The sequence below is a fragment of the Apis florea genome, unplaced genomic scaffold, assembly GCF_048593485.1.
Source record: "Apis florea isolate Af1SG1 unplaced genomic scaffold, ASM4859348v1 contig_3493_pilon, whole genome shotgun sequence".
In the NCBI taxonomy this organism is placed as follows: domain Eukaryota; kingdom Metazoa; phylum Arthropoda; class Insecta; order Hymenoptera; family Apidae; genus Apis; species Apis florea.
This window is the reverse complement of record NW_028256772.1, coordinates 2347710-2368606: the sequence shown is the minus strand read 5'-3', so window position 1 is coordinate 2368606 and position 20897 is coordinate 2347710. Positions and strand designations below refer to the sequence as shown.

The window sequence follows — 20897 nt, the reverse complement described above, 5'->3', positions numbered from 1 at the left end:
TTCGAAATTACCAATTAATGATCAAAGTAATGATATTGAAAGTATCATATCTTATACATTCAAAAATCAGTGAAATTAGAAAAATAGTATACTTTTTTAATTTATAATTACTTTCAATACTTAATAATGAATTTCTTGAATATATTAAACTATGTTTATAAAACTTAATTATTTAAATAATTTAGCAATTAAATAAATTTCGATTACAAAAGAATATTTCACTATCAATATACAAGAAAGCATATGAAAGCACAATGAATTTCAAATATTCATAAAAACGATTCTTTTTAAAAATTTTAATCGTAGCATCAATAAGAACATTTTAATAGTGTGTCTTTAATACATGAAAGATTATTTAGTTAACATTAATAATATAATACACAAACTAAAAAAAGTCTTAAAAGAATAAAATTAGCTATATAATGCTCCAAAATTATCAATTATTTAATAATTAATATTTTTAAACAAACAATTTTTAAATGAATAAATTCTGATATTAAAAACCATTATATATATTTTTATTACTAATTAAAGCATTATGGAAAAAAAGATTTTTTAAATATGAAGCTTTAAATCGAAATTCAGAAATTATTTAATATTTCAAATAATTTTACTAAAATAAAAGACAAATTTAAAAAAAAAATTGCATAGAGAATATCAAATGGTAAATTATATTATAAAAACATCTTTATTTCATATTTGAAAATATAAATTTTTAATCAAACTAAATAACTAAATACTATCTGAATTATGAAAATGGAATTTTATTTATAATTAAATATCTGATGTCAATTTGGCACAATTGTACACAAATAAATTTTCATAAATATAATTCTTAATTATCTTAATTAATTATATAATGATTTTTTGTACTCTTCTTATATAATAGAACATAATAGAAAATATTTTCCATCTATATGTTAAACGAATATCATTTCTAATATTCACTAAAAATGCAATCTCTTAATACAATAATTACATGTATAAAATGTATATTACTATTATTTTATCTAAAAATTATAAATAACATAAGAAAATACATCAAAATTTTTATATTTTGTAAAAGTTAGTGTATTTCGTACATAATCAGTAAATAAAAATCATTCTAAAATATTATTTTTGAATTTTTTAAATATACATTTTTCTCAAATGTAATTTGTATAAAATATTTGATACTATTAAGATTTTGATGTTATTTAGTTAATTAATAACAAAAATGCAATACAATTAATTTATATATGTTATTATATTTAATGTTTATTTTGATTTTAATATTGATTTATATTGAAATAAAAATAACATAGTTTTTTAATATCTGTCTGAACAGTTTATTGAATGTAATTATTATTAATATTATTTTATTAACATAATTAAAATTATAAATAAATAATTAGTAATTTATATAAAATCATGATAAACAAAACAAAACAAGAAGTTGAATAAAATGTAAATATATATTTACATAAATATAATAATAGATGACAGATAAATTATAAAAAAGTCATGAACAATTATATAAGAAAACATAATATGATAAATTTGAAATGGAATTATAAAATAAAAAGAAATTTATATGTGTGTGTGTGTGTATGGAATTGTCATAAAATAATAGTTATTAGTTTTTAATTATAATTTAGATGCACACATACAAGGCACTATTGTCAATAATTTGAATTATTAATAATATAAAAGATATTAAAATGATATTGTGCTTTTGATGCTATGCTTATAGTTATGATATGCTCAATAGATTCATCCAATCTTAATAGTTCATTACAAAAAATATTTATTAATAAAATAACCATCTTTTATAATCCAGTCTTGCTTATAAAATAATGATAAATTTGATGTTTATTTTTTTAGCCTCGTTTAATTATGAATTTTTATACAAATTAAGAGCACAAAAACATACATCTTAAAAATAATTTCCTAATCAATTCTATTTACAGATTGATGATTTATCAATACTTAAAAGAAAATTATATTAATGAATTAAAAATAATAATAAATGATAATAATATATTATAATATTTCATCTTTAATATAATATATTTTACTGTACACATAAACACTTAATGCACTTTGCATTGTTCAGTTCAATTTTTTGTTTTTATAGAAATATTTTATATTAAATAATGCAAATTTTTTTTTTAAATTTAGATGACCTTATTTTTTTTTTGCATATGTACTATTTTATAATTGTATACAATTATTTTATAGACCGTACATATATTTTATATTTAATATTTTAATTTACGTTATCTAAAGTTTATTTTTATAAGTAAAAAATAATTTGATTACTGTATATTTATATACAAAACATAAAAGTATTTTAATGTTATAAAAATGGGCGGAAAGTAGAACACATAATACGATTATAAAAATAGTATGTTTTGTTAACAATGCTAAAAAATTCTAAAGAATATTGATAATTCTTGAATAAAATTGTTTTCAGGACGAAATATTTTTCAACATACTTATTATAATAATATTTTGATTAATATTACATTGGTTTATTTTTTGTTTTATATTGGAGATCTGTATCTATATTATGCAAATTGCAAAAATGTGAATATAAAAGATGGACTTGATAACTGGCATGGGATAAGCATATTTACATTTATTATATGTTAAGTTAAAAATATTATATTAAAAAAAATGTATTTATTTAATATGAACAGCAATGATATTGTATTGTTTTGTTTCATTAACAATTTGAATGTTTTATCAATCAAAACATGATTATTTGCTTGCACGGTGACAATATATTTTTATTTTATCTTATTATAAAATATATATTATGTCTTCCATATAAACAATTAAAGTTGCTATACAGATATCTTGCAATGAATTAGATGAATATGCTGATCCAATGCCGTTTTAGTATGATTAAATGCAATGATTTTATACTGTAATCACATAAATGATCTACATCTAAAGAAATTTTTGAGTTAATTATAATATAAAAATAAGTTCTAATTTGAAGTAAACTAATATATAACAATATTAGTTCTTCAATATTATAAAGAAATTAAAAATGGAGTAAAAAAAAAAAATTTATAAGGTGTTTATGAAATTAATACAATAATTTTTGAAACTGCATATATATGATGATGTTATAATATCTTCATATTTATGAATATGTATTAAATTTTTCATAATTCCGAATTTATTTATCAATTTTATTGTAAAATATCCTTATTTAATATTAGAATACTAATGTATTTTTTTTTTATCATGCAAGTTTAAACTTACATTTCTTTTATAAAACGAATAAAAAAAAAAATTGATGTTTCGAATGTTATTTGTTATTTTTTTAAAATAATAACTAAACCATACATTATATAAGTGATACTAGAAATTATTACATCAGTTATAAGAAAAATATTATTTTTAATTAAAGATTAAATTAAAAGATAAAATTTTGTTTTATACAATATAAATACATTTTTAATAAATAAAAAACAGTATATGTTCGAGCATTTCTTTGAAAAACAAAAGATTATTTCTAATTATTTTACTTACTATTATTTTCAATATTTTTTTTATTCCAAAATTGTTCAAAATATTTGAAGATTTATAAATTATTCTACAGCTTTGCTTTATAATCCAATCATATTCTGTGGCACTCTTAGATTGATTGATGAATTTGATGATTATTAGCTTATATATTTAACGTAATATTTCACGATTAATCTTCAAGGCAATTTTTTTATATTGGCAAACCACATTATTTTTAAATTTTCTGCTAACATAGTGATAACATTTATAAATTCTAAGGCGTTGTGTTAATTTTTATATAAAGATTATATTTATTATACTATTATTCTGTTACGAATAATAATTTAAAAAATTAAATCTTAGATTTGTATAAAAAAATTAAATTCTATAATTTTTAAAAGTATAGTATTGCCTAAAATTTAACTTTTCATACCTCTGCTTTTCATACATCATATCTTTATATATATAAAGTAAAAATTAATAATAAGAATAAAATAAAATAATATAATAAAAATAAACTATAATATAGATAATTATTTTAAATAATACTTTGAAATTTATATTTTTTTTAATCTAAATATAAATTAATAAATTTAATTTTATAATCAAAATTTTATAATTTATAAATATTAGCATAACAATTAAGAATAGATAGAATAAGCTTTAAGGTGTGAAACGTTATTTTTTAGATAATTAAATTTTTAGATAAAAAATATATTTGCAAACGAATAAAAAATACCTACTTAAAATATTGTTAATCTTTTCTATTTTTCTTTTTTTAATGAATAATATATGTATATATTATTGTCAAAGTATAAAATTATTCTCTAATGATTTGATGTTTGATGAAATAGAAAAATGATAATTACAATGTTTCTAAACTTTTGTTACTTTCACCTGCTAAATTCGGGAAGAGGTTTAGCTATTCCTTCGCTATAAGCTTTATGAACTGCCTCACATACGAATCTATATTGACTCTAAAAAATAAATATATTATTTCATAAAATATAAAAATTATTATTTTTATATAAATTTCAATTCAACATGTAATTTTATAAATTTTAACTTACAGCATTTTGTATCATCATTGCTCTTTGATCTCTCATAGATCGTACAATATCTAATGGATATACTGGTTGATTTGCTTCAATAAGACACAGTGCTGTTTCCATTAAAACTAAAACACCTGTTCTACCTATTCCAGCAGAACAATGAACAACTGCAGGTTCTACTATTCCTGTTCTAGCTGCCCGCACTCTTTCAGTAAATGTTGTAAATTGTCGCCAATCACTAGGAACTCCATGATCTGGCCAACTACAATATTGCATGTGAGTTATATCTCTTTCTTCTCCAGTCTAAAATACAAAATTAATTAATATTTAGAAATTTTTTATATACATAATATAATTATTAATATAATTATATTAATTATTATTAATATAATAATTAATATAATTATAAAATATGATTATTTCTTCATACATTAATATCACGAAGTATGAATTCTCGAAATATAAAAGTATCTTCAACATTTTCAGCAGTAGACGTGAGTGTAAGATTTCGTAATGTAAGCGTTTCATTAAGAGCAGGCCAATACTGATGACATTTTGCTCGACCACGTTCGACTAAAGTTGTGAGCATTACAACGAGAGTACTGCCTGCTTCTAGAACCATCTGCCAGAAATCAGCGACAGTTGAAGACAAAGGTCCTTGAGTAGCAATATATCTGTTAATAATACCCGATCCTGGTATTTCCATATTTACATAGTTAGCATTAATATAATCTCCACTTGCAGAGCCCAAAAGTATTACTCGAGTAACATCATCTATAAATTTTTTTATTTTTGAAATATATATATGATAAAATAATATACAGTATAATAATATAATATAGAATATTCCAAAAATGTTGAAACATCCGTAAACTGAAGATTCTTGAGATAATTTCAAATAACATTTTTTTTTATAAAAACTTCTGTAACGTTTTTTTTTCATGATAATAATATAATTTCATATATAATTCGATATAATTTTTTATTAATAAAATATCCATATATTATCTCGTATTTCAACATATTTTCTATTATCTACTATCGCGGCTCGAGTAGATTACGCGCTCTAGATTAGCCAATATTTTTGTTAATAACATTAACAAAGTCATAAGTTTTTGCAAAGGAAAATATTAGTTGAATTTTCTCTTTGAAGAATCTCTAGTTTATAGATGTTCCAACATTTTTGAGACATTATATATCTTAAATTTTTCTTCTCTTTTTTATACTTACATGGTGAAATATCTCGATATCGATTTTTATTCTGATTTTCAGGTTTTTTAGATTCAAGAGATGTAAGTTCAGGATTTTTTCTATATAATTGTTCATATTGTGCGATTAGAGCACCACTTGCAAGACCATCAGCAAGAAGCAACATTGATTGAGCTAATGCATCTGATCCAATAGCTGCATGAGGTGCATCCGGAACATACCTTATTATTTCAAGATAAAATAAAATATTAAATATTATGTTTTATATAGTATTTATATATTATATAGTTTTATATATAATATTTCAAATAATACATCAAATATTATTTTTAATATTTATAAATAAACTATACCTATATGGAGGTTCTTCTTCAGATGTTTCATCAGTACCAGCTAATGCATTATATAACGCATTCGGTCTAACAGTTAACGTCAATTCACCAGAACCCGAATCACGAGATTGACGAATTAAATTTACTACATGTTCATGTAATAAGCCACTTACATCAATTCCATTTATATATACTACCTATTTTAATTTTTTTATAGTAAATAATTTTAGATTAATTTGAAAATAAATATGTTTTTAACAATATATAACGATTACCTGATCGCCTTCATTTAATTTTGGATAACAACGATCAGCAGGAGTATTTGGAGCTACTCTTGATACTAAAATAGGCATATCAAGATCTAAACCACCTTTCACATTAAATCCAAAACGACCTTGTTCATCTGGTGTCAAAGATATTGTAACTAATCCATCTTCCACTATCTAAAATATCCATATTTGTATATTCAAAAAATATTTATAAACATTAAAAATAAATACCTGAGGAGCAGGTGAACTCGTAGGTTCACTATAAGCAGGAAGATCATAAATGTTTCTTTCAGTAGTTGTATCATCATCAGCATAACTTAAAACTCTAGAACCTAATACGGGCGAAAATGCATTTCCTTGTGTATGTGAACTTGTTATTTCTTCACGGAGAGACAAAAAACCACCTTCACTATGAAATAAAAAATAAAAATGATTTTAAATATAAAAATATAAAAATATTAAATTAGTTTCAACGAACTCATCGCTAGGATTCCCTTCACCCCATGCTCGACGAGGTTCACGAGCACCAAGAGACTGAACTTTGTTATCATATGGTCTAGATGGTCTTCCAGCAGGTAAAGATAATTTTCCTTTCTCTTCAATCGGAGCTGATGTTACTCCATGTACTAATCTTTTACTTGGAGAACTAAACAATTTAAATTAATATTTATATTTATATTATTAATATTATTATTAATAATAAATAAATTAATATTACCGTATAAACGTTCTTTCTACTCTTGCTCTATGTTTTCCATCTTCTACTGTTTGAAATTCTGTACGTCCTGAATACGTAAATCTGCTACTTAAAGTAAGTGGAAAACGTCTCGGTCTTGTTTTAGGACTATGAAGTCGAAAAAATGTATGATGTTCTACACACGCTTTCCATAAATTTTTTGAACTACGATACGTTTGCATATTAAATCCTAATAAAGTATCATAGTTTTCTGACTGCAATAGAATTGCTTTGTAGAACCTAAAGAAATTTAAACTTTACTTTTTTATTATAAAAGTTTAGAATACCTGTTCCCTTCTTAGTTGAATAAAAAATTGTTTTCGTTTAAATGATATTTTAACTATTTTTGACCATGAGAACACATTAATTTTTATTCCATTTTGGAATACTACTAAACCTATAGACGTTACTCCTAATTGTATTTCTTTATTTGTTGAATCCTAAAAAAGAAAAAAATAGGAATTAAAATAAAATAAATATTTGATAAATTTATAAAGAAAATTAAAAGATGAATACATACTCTAGCTTTATGTAATTCTACTCCATACATATCTAATCTTTTTGCATGATCTAAAAAATTGAATTCTGCATCTGCCGGTAATTGGCCTCTAAAAATATAGAAATATTTTTAATATAATTATATAAAATTTATAATATATTATAAAATTTAAATTATTAATATTACAAAATAATTTTACTAATTTCAACCTACTTATGAAGTTTATGCAGTTCAGCTATTTTTTTTTCCATTTCTTCAGTTTGACCAGGTATTAACTGCAATCTGGAAAGATATCCAGGTCCATGTTCCTCAGGATGATAATCACCTAACTCAGCTAATTAAAAATATAATATATAGTATTATAAACTAAAAATTCTTATTTTAGATTAAAATAAAATATAAATTTATCTCAATACTCACATTGAACAGTATAACTAGCAATAAGACATGCTGTACTTGGTGATAACTGAAGTTTTCCTTGCAAAATATCTCTTCGTATTTGTAAATAAAATTGATATCTAGTATATTCTTCTTGCAATTTGCTAGGGTCAGATACATAAAATTTAACTCTAAAATAGAATTGTCCACCTGAAACAATATAGGATATTAAATTATCTTTTATTTTTTGTATTTAATTATGTGAATAAGTCTAAATACGATCTTTACCCTTACTTCTTATCTGCTTTTTTACTGGTTTACTAGGATCTAACCACCTCTAAAAAATAAATTTATAATATTATTTAATTACTATAAACTTTTTCAAATTTTAATAAATTCAATAAAAAGATTTACCATTACATCTGGAGAATATGTACATATTGCAACTCCATTTTCAGCATATTGCAAACCAAAATAATCTTTTTCAACAAGTTCTAAATGTTGGAATACTAAATCTAATAATGTTTGACCTTTTGCTCTTTTCTAAAAAATATTTAAATATTTATATTAATTATAATACTAAAAATCATTTTTATTTAAAATAAACTTACATCTAGTTGAAATGTATGCTGTGTATCATCAAGAAAGACAACAGTAGCAGATAGAGATTTTAATCTACGATTTCTTGCTAATTCAGCTCCACGAACGTGGTAGCTCCCACTGGAGCCACTCAACGCTCTACGTGATACACTTTCAATCATTTCAAAAATATGAAAGCGTGTCAACCACCTTCCCGATACCACCTCTCTGCTATACTGTTCACCTAAATAAAAAATTATATATATAAAAGTAAGATAAAAGTAAAAATTATTTAAATTACATTAAAAATAATAAAAAAATAAAAAATTAAGCATTATTTCAAAAAGCATTAATAATTTTTATTCATTAATTTATTAAACAAAAATTTATTTTAAAGATTAACATATGAAAAAGATTAATTTATTAGTAATAATAAGGTTATGTTAAAAATTATCTTGTCAATCTTGGTAAATAATCATATTGAATACATCAGTCCTATACAATGTTATAGACTGATTAATCATAAAACACTATTAAAAATAATTACATTCAGGAGATGTCATTGAAAATAACTTCATCAAGTCAGTAATCTAATGTCAGTTATATAAGCATGTCTAAATACCAGAATAATATAGAACAAGACATTCTTAAAATAGTTTGCAAAAGAAGCAAATGAATTTATTAAATATCATATATTTAAGAGCTATATAACACTAACTTTTAAAAAAATAATCATTAAAATATTTTTTCTTTTTTGCAAAATTAATAAAAATATATAAGTATTTTAATTATTATTTTAATTAAAAAATATTTAAATATTTATAAATGAATTTTTATAATATTATAATAAGTTATTATAATAATTATAATAAGTATATATTTATTTCCAGAAAAATGAATTCATTAAAATGTTTTTTATATATTACAAATGATAATGAGTAATGAATATTTAAAATATTTGAGATAATATTTGAGATTTTCTCTGAAAAGTTACTGAAATTTAATTACAAATAATTTTGATATTAATATGTATACATTCTAAATATATTGTTCTAAATAGATATTTATATATATCAAAGTAATTGTCTTATGATTATATTAAATTATATTAAACAAACATTGTAAAATCTATACTTACATTCATGATATGTTATACTATCTCGGTTTTCACAAGTGTTTTTACACACTTGATGAAAAACCACTAATAATAATTATTATTTTTGTAGATTAGATTCAATAAATCATTAAAGAACAAATAATTCTCTCTAATTACACTGAAATTTTTTCTTCTTAGAACTTTTTTCATTATTTTCTATAACTACATATTAATACGATTACACTTGTAAATGTAATTTTAATTAAAATGAGTCACAATAGTAATTACATGATATTATTTACTGAATCATTTCAGTAAGATTTATGTTAAAAAACACATGCATATTTTTCACTCACTCAATAACATATAAGGTAACATTAATAAATCGACATGAACAAGCAATAATGTCAATGAATTATAATCATATAGCTTTTTATAATATCATAATAATTATTAAAAAAAAATAATCATAATAAATTATACCATTGTTTCAAATTAATTATTTTCTACAATATTATTTTATTGAAGTCAAAGTTTTATTTATAGTATAAAATTACTTGACACCTTGATATAAAACTCAAGTATTTTATATGTACTATTGTACACATGTCTGCATGTACTTATTACTATTAGTCACAGACTAAATAAACTTAAGATTCTTCATTAAATATATTTTTTTATAATCATGCATTTATTTTTTATAGATTAATATATGCCAAAAATAATGAAATAACATTTTAACATCTTATCATAAAAAAATAATTTATATTAAAATAATCTTTATACATCTATATTAAAAATATTTTTGCTTTCATATTATTATACCAGTTTACATTTTTTCTTAAAAAATAAAAATATTTTTGTATTAATATAATATTATTTATTATTTTAATTTATATTTAAATAATAACACTTAAAATTGATTAGTACCAATATGTATAGTAATATTAAAATTAGTTGACTAATTGACCGCTTGTAGCGTTTGAATTTTCTTTGATTAGCAACCAACTATGTTGCATTAAACCGTTCCCGCCGTGCGCTTTAGTTGTGGATTACAGTTGCAGTTTGGTTATAATTCCCGCCACTTTCATAACGAATTTTAATAGCAATACTTGTTTAATATTAAAGAAAATGTGATAACATTACAGCATTTTCTATCATTTGAATGTTTCGTTCATTATCATTTAAGCTGGAAAGATTTATTATAATTTAATGTCGAGTTGATTCATAGTCTACTTTATATATATAGATAGAGTACTTACTTAGTACTTAGGTAGGCTGTGGTTGATTTCATACAACCGCGTGTTGTGTTACGCTGAACAAGTTTAAAACAACATGGCAAACGTATCTGTTGATAAAGAGACATTCTTTCGGCGTATGAAGCGGCTTTATATGGCATGGAAGGTAAAATGAATTATAATGATTTATTTCATCGTTAAAAATAAACATAATTATTTAATAAATAAGAATAATTGTTTTTGTTAAATAGGATGGAGAAGTTGGTACAGATGACAGTTTTAGTAAAATGGATTGTCTCGTCTCCGCTGTGGGCACGGATGAAGATATTGTGTATAGCAAATCGACAGCGTTACAAGTAATGCTTTCTTAGATATTGATACTGCGTGTTGTATTTTGTATTGCGTATTTGGTAACGATAAAATAACCTAATTTTTATGATTCAAAAAACATTTATATTTTTATTTTGTGACAGTAAAACTTAAAATAATTCGCGAAATTATTAAAATTAGAAAATAAATTTACTTAAATAATTAAAATATAATTTTTATTTTGTTATTAAAAATATTGTTATTTTTATGTTATGTATAAAATATTAATGTTAATATATTATTTTAGACATGGCTCCTGAGTTATGAACTTACAGATACTATAATGATCTTAGCAGAAGAATCTATTTGTTTTTTGGCTAGCAAAAAAAAAATTGAATTCTTAAGAAAACTTGAAAATCAGAAAACGGAAGAAACTGGAGTACCTCCTGTGAAACTTCTTGTGAGAGATAGAGTATGTATTTTTTATAATTTATATTTTTTTAAAAATAATTATATGATTTTACTCAATATTGATCATAATTTCATTTTCAAGAATGATGAAGACAAAGCAAATTTTGCCAAACTTATTGAAATTATAAAACAAAGTAAGAAGGGTAAAACATTGGGTGTTTTTTCTAAAGAAAATTATCCAGGTGCCTTTATGGATGCATGGAGAGCTGCTTTAAAGTCAGAATCTTTTGATACGGTATGATATTGCTTTGTATTATACAATATATCAAGCAAATCATTATAATATTACAAAATTTGATTATGATATTATGTATTAGATTGATGTAAGTGCTGCAGCTGCATATGTAATGTGTCCAAAAGAAGATGCTGAAATTCTTACTGTAAAAAAAGCATGTTTAGTATCTGTGGACGTTTTTACAAAATATCTTAAAGATCAAATTATGGAAATTATAGATTCTGATAAGGTATTTGATTTTTATTTATGTATTATTTATTTATTCAGAAATTTGAAAATATAAATATTTATATCTTGAAATTCATCTTAACATATAACTATTTTAGAAAGTTAAGCATTCAAAGCTTGCAGAAGGTGTAGATGCAGCTATAACAAATAAGAAGTATGTGACTAGTGTTGATGTTACCCAAGTAGATATGTGTTATCCTGCAATAATACAAAGTGGTGGAAATTATTCTCTAAAGTTTAGTGTTGTTAGTGATAAAAACACTTTGCATTTTGGTGTTATTGTCTGTTCTCTTGGAGCACGTTACAAATCTTATTGTTCAAATATAGTACGAACATTATTAGTAAATCCTACTAAAACTATTGAGGTAAATGAAAAAATAAAATAAATTAATAATAAATTAATTGTTTTATAATATGTTCTTATTTTAGGATAATTATAATTTTCTTTTGCAATTAGAAGAGGAAATTTTAAAGAAATTAGTAGCAGGAGTGAAAATAAGCGAGGTATATGAAACAGGCGTTAAATATGTAAAAGATGAAAAACCAGAAATGTTAGATCATTTAACAAAACATTTTGGATTTGCAATGGGTATTGAATTCAGAGAAAGCTCTTTACTCATTGGTCCAAAAATTCATGCAACATTAAAGAAAGGCATGGTATTTAATGTTAATGTTGGATTAGCAAACCTTATTAATTCAGAAGCTACTGATAAAGAAGGAAAAATTTATGCTCTTTTCATTGGTGATACAGTTATGATTAATGAGGTATTATATTATATTGCTTATGTTGGATTTAAATTGTTATATATTTTTTTATATAAATATATTACAAATTGAAATGATATATTTATTTCAGGGACAACCTGCTACAAATTTGACACCATCAAAGAAAAAAGTAAAAAATATTGGAATATTTGTTAAGGATGAAGAAGAAGAAGAGGAAGAAGGAAGTGGAAAAGAAAATGAACCTAAACCTGAGATTCTTGGTCGTGGAAAAAGAACAGCTGTAATAGAATCTAAATTAAGAACAGAACATAGTTCTGAAGAAAAAAGAAAACAACATCAAAAAGAACTGGCACAGCAATTAAATGAAGTTGCAAAAGCTCGATTGGCACAACAGTCTGGTGGAAAAGAACAAGAAAAAATACGAAAATCAACAATATCATATAAAAGTTTAAGTCATATGCCACGAGAACCAGAAGTAAAAGAACTGAAATTATATGTTGGTAAGTATATTTTGTAAATTAATTTTTATATATGCATTATATTATATTGCATGTTCATATTTCAGATAAAAAATATGAAACTGTAATTCTTCCTATTTTTGGAATTCCTGTACCTTTCCACATATCCACAATTAAAAATATTTCACAGTCAGTAGAAGGAGATTATACATATCTCCGAATAAATTTTTTTCATCCTGGTGCCACAATGGGTCGGAATGAAGGAGGATCTTATCCACAACCTGATGCTACATTTGTAAAAGAAGTGTTAGTATATTATTTTGTTTAACTTTTTATCATTTATTATGATATTTACAATTTTTTACAAATTGAATGATGTTAAAATGAATTGTTTAATATTAATAAAACTTTTATTTTTTAGAACATATCGAAGTACAAATACCAAAGAACCTGGTGAAATTTCAGCACCGTCTTCTAATTTAAATACAGCTTTTAGATTAATCAAAGAAGTTCAAAAAAAATTTAAAAATAGAGAAGCAGAAGAAAGAGAGAAGGAAGATCTTGTAAAACAAGATACTTTAATACTATCTCAAAATAAGGGTAATCCAAAACTAAAAGATTTATATATTCGACCAAATATTGTTTCAAAAAGAATGACAGGAGGATTAGAAGCGCATGTGAATGGATTTCGCTACACTTCGGTTAGAGGCGATAAAGTTGATATTCTTTACAATAATATTAAGAATGCTTTTTTCCAACCTTGTGATGGCGAAATGATTATATTGCTTCATTTTCATTTAAAAGTATATATATCCTTTATATTATTTTTTTTTATTTATTTTTATAAAAATTTAATTATTAAATATATTAAACTTTTTTCAGCACGCAATCATGTTTGGTAAAAAAAAACATGTGGATGTACAATTTTATACAGAAGTTGGTGAAATTACTACAGATTTAGGGAAACATCAACACATGCATGATCGTGACGATCTTGCTGCAGAACAATCAGAACGTGAACTTAGGCACAAATTAAAAACTGCTTTTAAAAGTTTTTGTGAAAAAGTAATGTTTAATGACTAAAATATTATATTTTGCAAAATTAATAAATACGTTTTAAGAAATAACAAATATTATTTAGGTTGAAAGTATGACAAAGCAAGAAATTGAGTTTGATACACCTTTTCGAGAATTGGGATTTCCTGGTGCACCATTCAGGAGTACTGTTCTTTTGCAACCTACTAGTGGATGTTTAGTAAATCTTACAGAATGGGTAAATTTTTTTGTACATATATATATATATATATATATATATATATTTATATATTATATAATATCAATTTATTATCTGTAATATTTATTTTAGCCTCCGTTTGTTATTACTTTGGAAGATGTTGAACTTGTTCATTTTGAAAGAGTACAATTTCATCTTAAGAACTTTGATATGATTTTTGTTTTCAAAGATTATCATAGAAAAGTTGCTATGTTAAATGCTATTCCCATGAACATGCTGGATCATGTAAAGGAATGGTTGAAGTAAGTTTTCTTGCGTTTTTTCTCTTTTTTATTAATTTATTTCTTAAAAATTAATTATAGATATATTATATTTTTTTTAGTTCGTGTGATATCAGATATACAGAAGGTGTACAGTCTTTAAACTGGACAAAAATTATGAAAACTATCACAGATGATCCAGTAGGATTCTTTGATAGTGGTGGTTGGAGTTTCTTAGATCCAGAAAGTGATGCAGAAAATGATGAAGTAGAAGATGAAGAAGAAGAAGAAGATGATGCTTATGAGGTATGCAATAAATTTTAAATAATTATAAATAATATATTAAAAATTTATGTGAATTTTATATCTTATACTTTATTTTTAGCCATCTGATTTAGATAGTGAGGAAGAATCTGATGATGATTCTGAATATTCTGAAGCTTCAGAAGACTCAGATAGTGAAGGTAATATTCGAAAATGTTATTTAAATATTATAAATAAAAGAAAAATATATTTTAAATATTATTTAATATTTCTTTTTTTATTAAATTTATATTTTAGAAGAGGAATTAGGTAGTTCTGAAGAATCTGGTAAAGACTGGTCTGATTTGGAACGAGAAGCAGCTGAGGAAGATAAAGAAAGAGGAGAAGATCGGTTTCATGACGATTATAATTCAAGTAAAAAAAAGAAAGGAAGTCGAAAACATTCACCTTCACCGTCGAAAGATAGGTATGTTATATATAATAATCTTATATATTTATATTCATAAATCTGATATTAACTTCATATCTATAATTTATAGGCATAATTCGAAACACAAGAGTTCTTCAAGTTCAAAAAGTAAAAGTTCGTCCAGTAGTAAAGACAAAAAATCATCATCGTCGGATAAACATAGGTAAGAAATTATGTGATTTTATGATATAAAATTTTAATTATATTAGACTTAGAAATATATAATTTTGCTATAAAATTGTGTTAAGTATATGCTTTAATAATTAAAGATCGGATCGATCACGGAGTGGAGGATCACACAAGAAAGTGTCTCCTTCCAAATCATCCAAACACAGGTGATTAACATAAATATATGTATATTTGTTGTTATTATTTTTGATATTTTATTTCTGTTTAGTCCCAAGAAGAGTGATAAACACGATAAACATGATAAACACAGATCATCTAATCACTCTTCATCTAGTAGTAAGAAACGATCTCGTGAAGAAAGTGCAGAAAGAAACGATAGGGGATCGAAAAAATCTAAGTACGTATAAATATTTTATAAATTAATTTATATCACTATAATATATATTATTATATAATATATATAATATTTTTTATATTGTTTATGTTTTTATTACAGAAAATAAGAAATATTGTCTACGCATTGAAGAAAAAAAACATGAAAACACGAACACTAAATATTAATTCTATATTAAATTTTCTTATAGTACGTTGATTATATTTCAAAAATAGTACATTTTCTTGCATTGATTTATTTAAACTGTTAGCAAACGATCTGTTGATATTATTTAAAAGTTTGATAGTGTGCTACTAAGATTCAAATACTTGACAGTATCTACTTGATAGCGACATAATATGTATGAACTTGTACGGGTAATTTAACATAAATTTATGTATGAACATTTTTTATCACTTGTACATAAAACACTCTTTTTTAAGTAAAAAAATATCGATGTTAATTATATAATATAGCTACTAACATATATCATTTCATTCCATTATTCGTTTGCTAGTAGTATTCAAACGTATATATAATTAATTTATTAAGTTTATAAATTAAAAATGCATTAAAGCATTAAAAGGCATTCATTGTACAGATAGTATATATAAAAACAAGAAAAAACTTTTCTTGTCTGTTATGTCATTGTTCTTTATAAAATGGACATGAAAATTAGTTCGTAATTATAATAAACAATAAGAAAATTTACAAATATAATTGTAATATGCTCTCAATGCAAGACAATGCACTAATGATAATTACCGTACATAAGACATCCAGAACATAGATATTAATTTACTAAGCGAAGAAAGCTGAAATGGATCAAAATCTTTGATAATTCTGTTCGCATAGTTCTGAAATTTGTACCTTAGTAAACAAAATAAATACTTTTTTATGTGTACAAAAGAAACCATGTACAAAACATTGTCACTTACAGTGCCCATAAAATAGAATTATTGTTATTTAAACACAGTTATATATTTTTAAAAACGGCACTATCATTGAATTTTTACTATTTTTTACAAATTTAAACAAAAATTAATTTCATCTTTTAAATTTTATATAGTTATTTTGTGTTAACATTGAAAAAAGGAAAGATTATGAATAAGTTCATGTGAAAGAGAAATTAAAATAAAAGTAGAATTTTTAAAAATTTATCATATATTTTTTTTTTTTTTTTATTTGATAATAAATATGAGATAGTTCTATTTAAATTTCTCTGCAATGCCATGTAACAGATGCCAAAGAAGAACCGTTTCAATAGTAACATAAATGTAGGTGAAGTGAAAGTGTAACTCTGGTTAGTGGTTCTGCAGCTTTCTCCAACATCGCTAGGTACATATATAATTCTGGCAGGTTACTTAGTTCGACATTTCACAATTTACGAATGACACTTTTTTTTTTTTTTATAATGAATGATGTTATTTGGAATGCGTGTTGTAATATTCCTTTTACGAATGATGTTTGCAGGAAGCCAGTTTAAAGTATTTTAAGTATGTAACAAATTTTATAAAATCGTAAAATAAATCGTCATGATTTTTTAAATGGTTTTTTTATTAAGCATATAAATATTTTTATTGTTAAATTGTTTTCTCATGAAGAAAATTTTTAAAAATTAAAAATTTTACCAATATATTATAGTATTTTTAATCATTTATTTATCAAAAATGGAAAAGTCTAAATACATCGTATCATTTTATAAATAATTGTTATAAAACTTAGATTTAAGTAAAAAATTTTTTACAAGAAAACGACGATAGCAATGGAAAGGAGCAAGTGAATTTAATTTCGTCCTATTTGGTCAATCTGGGCTTGGAGATTGTTCACCACTTCCGATGGAACATGTGCTCCCAAAATTTCAAAAAGATTAATCTTCTGCTCGCCAGGAATTGACTCATAAGCTGCCAGTTCAATACCTTCTTGAACTTTTTGTATTGTCGCATCTTTTGGAATAAGATAAGTATTCTGTGCTTGTTTTATAGCCTCATTACTAAAAATTTGACCATCTTTTTGCGGAAATGCCATAATTAATTCCACAATGAATAATATTGCTAATAGCATTAAACGGATTTCCATCTAAAATAAACAAATATAAAAATTGAATAATTTTTTAATATTTCATTATTTTAATTTTTTTAATTTTAATTTATTATTCTATTTTTTTAAATATATTTTTTAAAAAATTGTCAAATTTTTCATTTTTTTTTAAATGAAATTTTTTATCACTAGATGATATAATTATATATATGTAAAATTGAAAATTTTAAAGCATTAGACATCAGGTTCTGTTTCAATAATAAGTGTGTGAAAGTAAAAAGTATCTTATATTTATCTTTAATGAAAAGAAGCTTGGAATTAAAAACGATATTTATTTTGTATTTTATCATTATAAGAAAAATTCATTTTTTCAATTTTTTATTTAATGGAACGAAAAACATACAAAATAATGAGTATATATATATATAAAACAAAATAATAAGTATATATATATACATCTTCGTGAAGAAAGATATTTATATAATTATAAAAGACAAATACTCATATTGTTAATAAATTGTTAGTTATATAATATTTAATTTAATATCAAATTTTTTATACTTTTTTTCTATACTTTTTTTCTATACTTTTCTATACTAATTTTTCTAAATAATATTTTTTAATATAAAATTTAAAAACTTTTTTAAATCGTGATAAATAGATATATAAGTGAATAAATATAAATGAAAGTGAACAGAAATCAATAAATAATGCGATCACAAATAAAATTATAAATTAAATTTTCTTAAAGCATTTAATTATTACATTTATATAATATATAATAATTAAATGAATGTAAAAATTAAAAATATTATAAACTAAAACTTATAGCTATATAATATTTTCGCGCAATTAATGCGTATATAGTGCAATTTATAAAAATAAAAAAAAATCAATTAAAAATCGCTTCAATAATAATTTAATTTTATTAAAAGAATGATGAAACTGATAAATGATATCCCAATATCTGATATTTTTTTATATTAAAATTAATAAAGAAAGAAACAAATAAAACATTGATAAATAATGATAATTTTTTATTGATTTATTAAGTTTGTTAATGATATTGTTTTATATTTTACAATTATAAAATAAAATACAAACGATATTCATGGATAATTTTAATTCTGATATCACAATCAATATCTTTACAATTTATCAGATTTTCAAATACTAATTTAGTTAATTTAGTTAATTTAGTTCTTTAAGAAAATGTATTTATACTTTCACTTTTATTAGTGATAAATTACAATATAAGATACAATTTTCTGTCAAGTAAATTAACTTTCTCACCTATTTTATCCTAAACAAAAAAAATCTAATTTTAAATTTAAATAAAAAGTTTTAACTTACATTGATTTAATGTTGAACTTTAGAAATAGATAAACCGATATATAATTGCATATATCAATAAAGTCAATTTAACTGACTAACGATTATCCAATAAAAAATACAATTTCCTGATGTCGATGCAATTCGTAAACTCTACAATGTTAACAGTAAAAGAAAACCTAATAATGATTGTAAAAACGATTTCGTGAATGGTACTCACGTCGGTAGTGCGTCGTTTCACAATTGGTTAACGTGAAGTGAAACTAAGCGCGCAATCGGCAGAAGCGGCTTTTATACTCGAAATGCTTACCATACGGCAGTACCACTCTTATATTCGAGAATCCTTCTTCCAATTATTTAATACTCAAAAAAGAAACTTAAATTAAATTAAATAATATTTAAATTCGCAATTATCACTTTTTCTTCCGTTCTTTTAGTTTTTTATTTATCATTGATTTCTCCAAATGAAGAATTTAAAATAGTCATTGCTTCTATTATAATATTATATTTCATAAATCATTATTCATTATTTTATAGCATATGTAACTATAATGTTCATCTAATTTTGCTTGTTTTTTGCTTAATCAGATTAATTTTCATTGTAATAAATATCATTAATAAATTTAATAAATTTTCTTATAAAAATAATATTTATAATAAAAAATATTTTTCTTATAATAAAATAAATTTTAATTATAAATTATAAATATTTTGATATATTTAATTGATTTTAATTTTCTATAAAATAATATAAAAATATATAACATTTTATATATTTTATATATATAAAATTTAATTTAATATATTTATAATTAATATTTCTATAATTATTTATAATTAAATATATATTTATATGACTATATAATACTGATTGTTAATACTGATATAAATACTTTGAATTCAAACAATTCTTCTAAACTTTTCTCTTTTACAAATACCAATGCGACGCTATGAATATTGTGGCCTGTTACAATATGTGATGAAGAACTATTGGTCTACCATTAATATTCGATTAACGTTTCACTTTTGATATTTTCCTTCTATTGGCTTGTTAAAAAAATATTCTTTTTGTTATAACATTTAATACAAATTTAAATATTTATTATTTATTATAAATATATGTTTTTCTCGAAACATTACAAACAAAAATAATATATTTATTTCTTAATTTACGAAAACCTATAAGAAAATTTCATTAGATTCCTTACGTTTTGCACTTTATATTTAGATTTGAAAAAATTTTATCTAATTATTTTTTATCATATATAAATTTATATATAAAATTATTCTTAATAATGAATTTAATCTCTTTTTTAATTTCTTTTCCAGTTTATTATAATGATAATTTTATTTTAATAATAATAAGATTAAAAATTTAAAACATAAAAATTAATCAAAGAAAGTTTGAATTATGTGACAAAATATATGAACTAGAAATAATCATATTTTGCAAAAGAAATTATATTCGTGATTTATTCGA

At 22.4% G+C, this 20897-nt stretch overlaps 3 protein-coding genes across 9 annotated transcripts; 1 reads left to right on the top strand and 2 right to left on the bottom strand.

The window, feature by feature from the left end:
* Positions 1–3788: 3788 nt before the first annotated feature.
* Ptpmeg (protein tyrosine phosphatase Meg) lies at positions 3789–10264 on the bottom strand. 5 transcript variants are annotated; one of them, XM_012486473.3, is made up of 17 exons: positions 10135–10264; positions 8588–8799; positions 8391–8519; positions 8265–8313; positions 8019–8186; positions 7812–7932; positions 7620–7707; positions 7387–7539; positions 7082–7314; positions 6842–7009; positions 6595–6772; positions 6370–6537; positions 6116–6291; positions 5784–5983; positions 4984–5327; positions 4572–4856; positions 3789–4478 (listed from the first exon to the last, which is right to left on the bottom strand). In XM_012486473.3, the coding sequence occupies exons 2-17, from the start codon at positions 8735–8737 to the stop codon at positions 4395–4397; spliced, it is 2694 nt and encodes an 897-aa protein (XP_012341927.1). In that variant the 5' UTR covers positions 8738–8799; positions 10135–10264; the 3' UTR covers positions 3789–4394. The 5 variants fall into 5 exon arrangements, with proteins under 5 accessions (XP_012341927.1, XP_086769102.1, XP_003693524.1 ...); XM_086912976.1 differs by having other exon boundaries at positions 8271–8313; XM_003693476.4 differs by lacking the exon at positions 10135–10264 and adding an exon at positions 9694–9826.
* Positions 10265–10666: 402 nt separating this feature from the next.
* dre4 (SPT16 homolog, facilitates chromatin remodeling subunit dre4) lies at positions 10667–17593 on the top strand. Of its 2 annotated transcripts, XM_012486470.3 has the most exons (20): positions 10667–11055; positions 11141–11245; positions 11506–11670; positions 11752–11904; positions 11987–12133; positions 12231–12497; positions 12562–12897; positions 12989–13358; positions 13424–13622; positions 13738–14119; positions 14199–14381; positions 14458–14589; positions 14683–14852; positions 14933–15116; positions 15196–15274; positions 15372–15540; positions 15614–15706; positions 15813–15878; positions 15941–16069; positions 16169–17593. In XM_012486470.3, exons 1-20 carry the CDS (start codon positions 10987–10989, stop codon positions 16173–16175), a joined length of 3405 nt encoding a protein of 1134 aa, XP_012341924.3. In that variant the 5' UTR covers positions 10667–10986; the 3' UTR covers positions 16176–17593. The 2 variants fall into 2 exon arrangements, with proteins under 2 accessions (XP_012341924.3, XP_086769101.1); XM_086912975.1 differs by lacking the exons at positions 15941–16069; positions 16169–17593 and having other exon boundaries at positions 15792–15878.
* An 88-nt stretch (positions 17594–17681) lies between these two features.
* On the bottom strand, positions 17682–20343 carry LOC105735425 (uncharacterized). Of its 2 annotated transcripts, XM_012486474.3 has the most exons (3): positions 19638–19724; positions 19439–19570; positions 17682–18124 (listed from the first exon to the last, which is right to left on the bottom strand). In XM_012486474.3, the coding sequence occupies exon 3, from the start codon at positions 18122–18124 to the stop codon at positions 17831–17833; it is 294 nt and encodes a 97-aa protein (XP_012341928.1). In that variant the 5' UTR covers positions 19439–19570; positions 19638–19724; the 3' UTR covers positions 17682–17830. The 2 variants fall into 2 exon arrangements, with proteins under 2 accessions (XP_012341928.1, XP_012341929.1); XM_012486475.3 differs by lacking the exon at positions 19439–19570 and having other exon boundaries at positions 19638–20343.
* Positions 20344–20897: the final 554 nt, after the last annotated feature.

Coding starts and splice junctions, on each gene's coding strand:
- dre4 (XM_012486470.3), top strand. CDS start 10,987: ATGGCAAACGTATCTGTTGATAAAGAGACATTCTTTCGGCGTATGAAG. Junction 12,498..12,561: donor ATCCTACTAAAACTATTGAG/GTAAATGAAAAA, acceptor TTCTTATTTTAG/GATAATTATAATTTTCTTTT. Junction 14,382..14,457: donor TTAAAAGTTTTTGTGAAAAA/GTAATGTTTAAT, acceptor AATATTATTTAG/GTTGAAAGTATGACAAAGCA.
- Ptpmeg (XM_012486471.3), bottom strand. CDS start 9,133: ATGAAGTTATTTTCAATGACATCTCCTGAAT. Junction 6,292..6,369: donor AATTAAATGAAGGCGATCAG/GTAATCGTTATA, acceptor AAATTAAAATAG/GTAGTATATATAAATGGAAT. Junction 5,328..5,783: donor ATATCGAGATATTTCACCAT/GTAAGTATAAAA, acceptor AAAAATTTATAG/ATGATGTTACTCGAGTAATA.
- LOC105735425 (XM_012486475.3), bottom strand. CDS start 18,124: ATGGAAATCCGTTTAATGCTATTAGCAATATTATTCATTGTGGAATTA.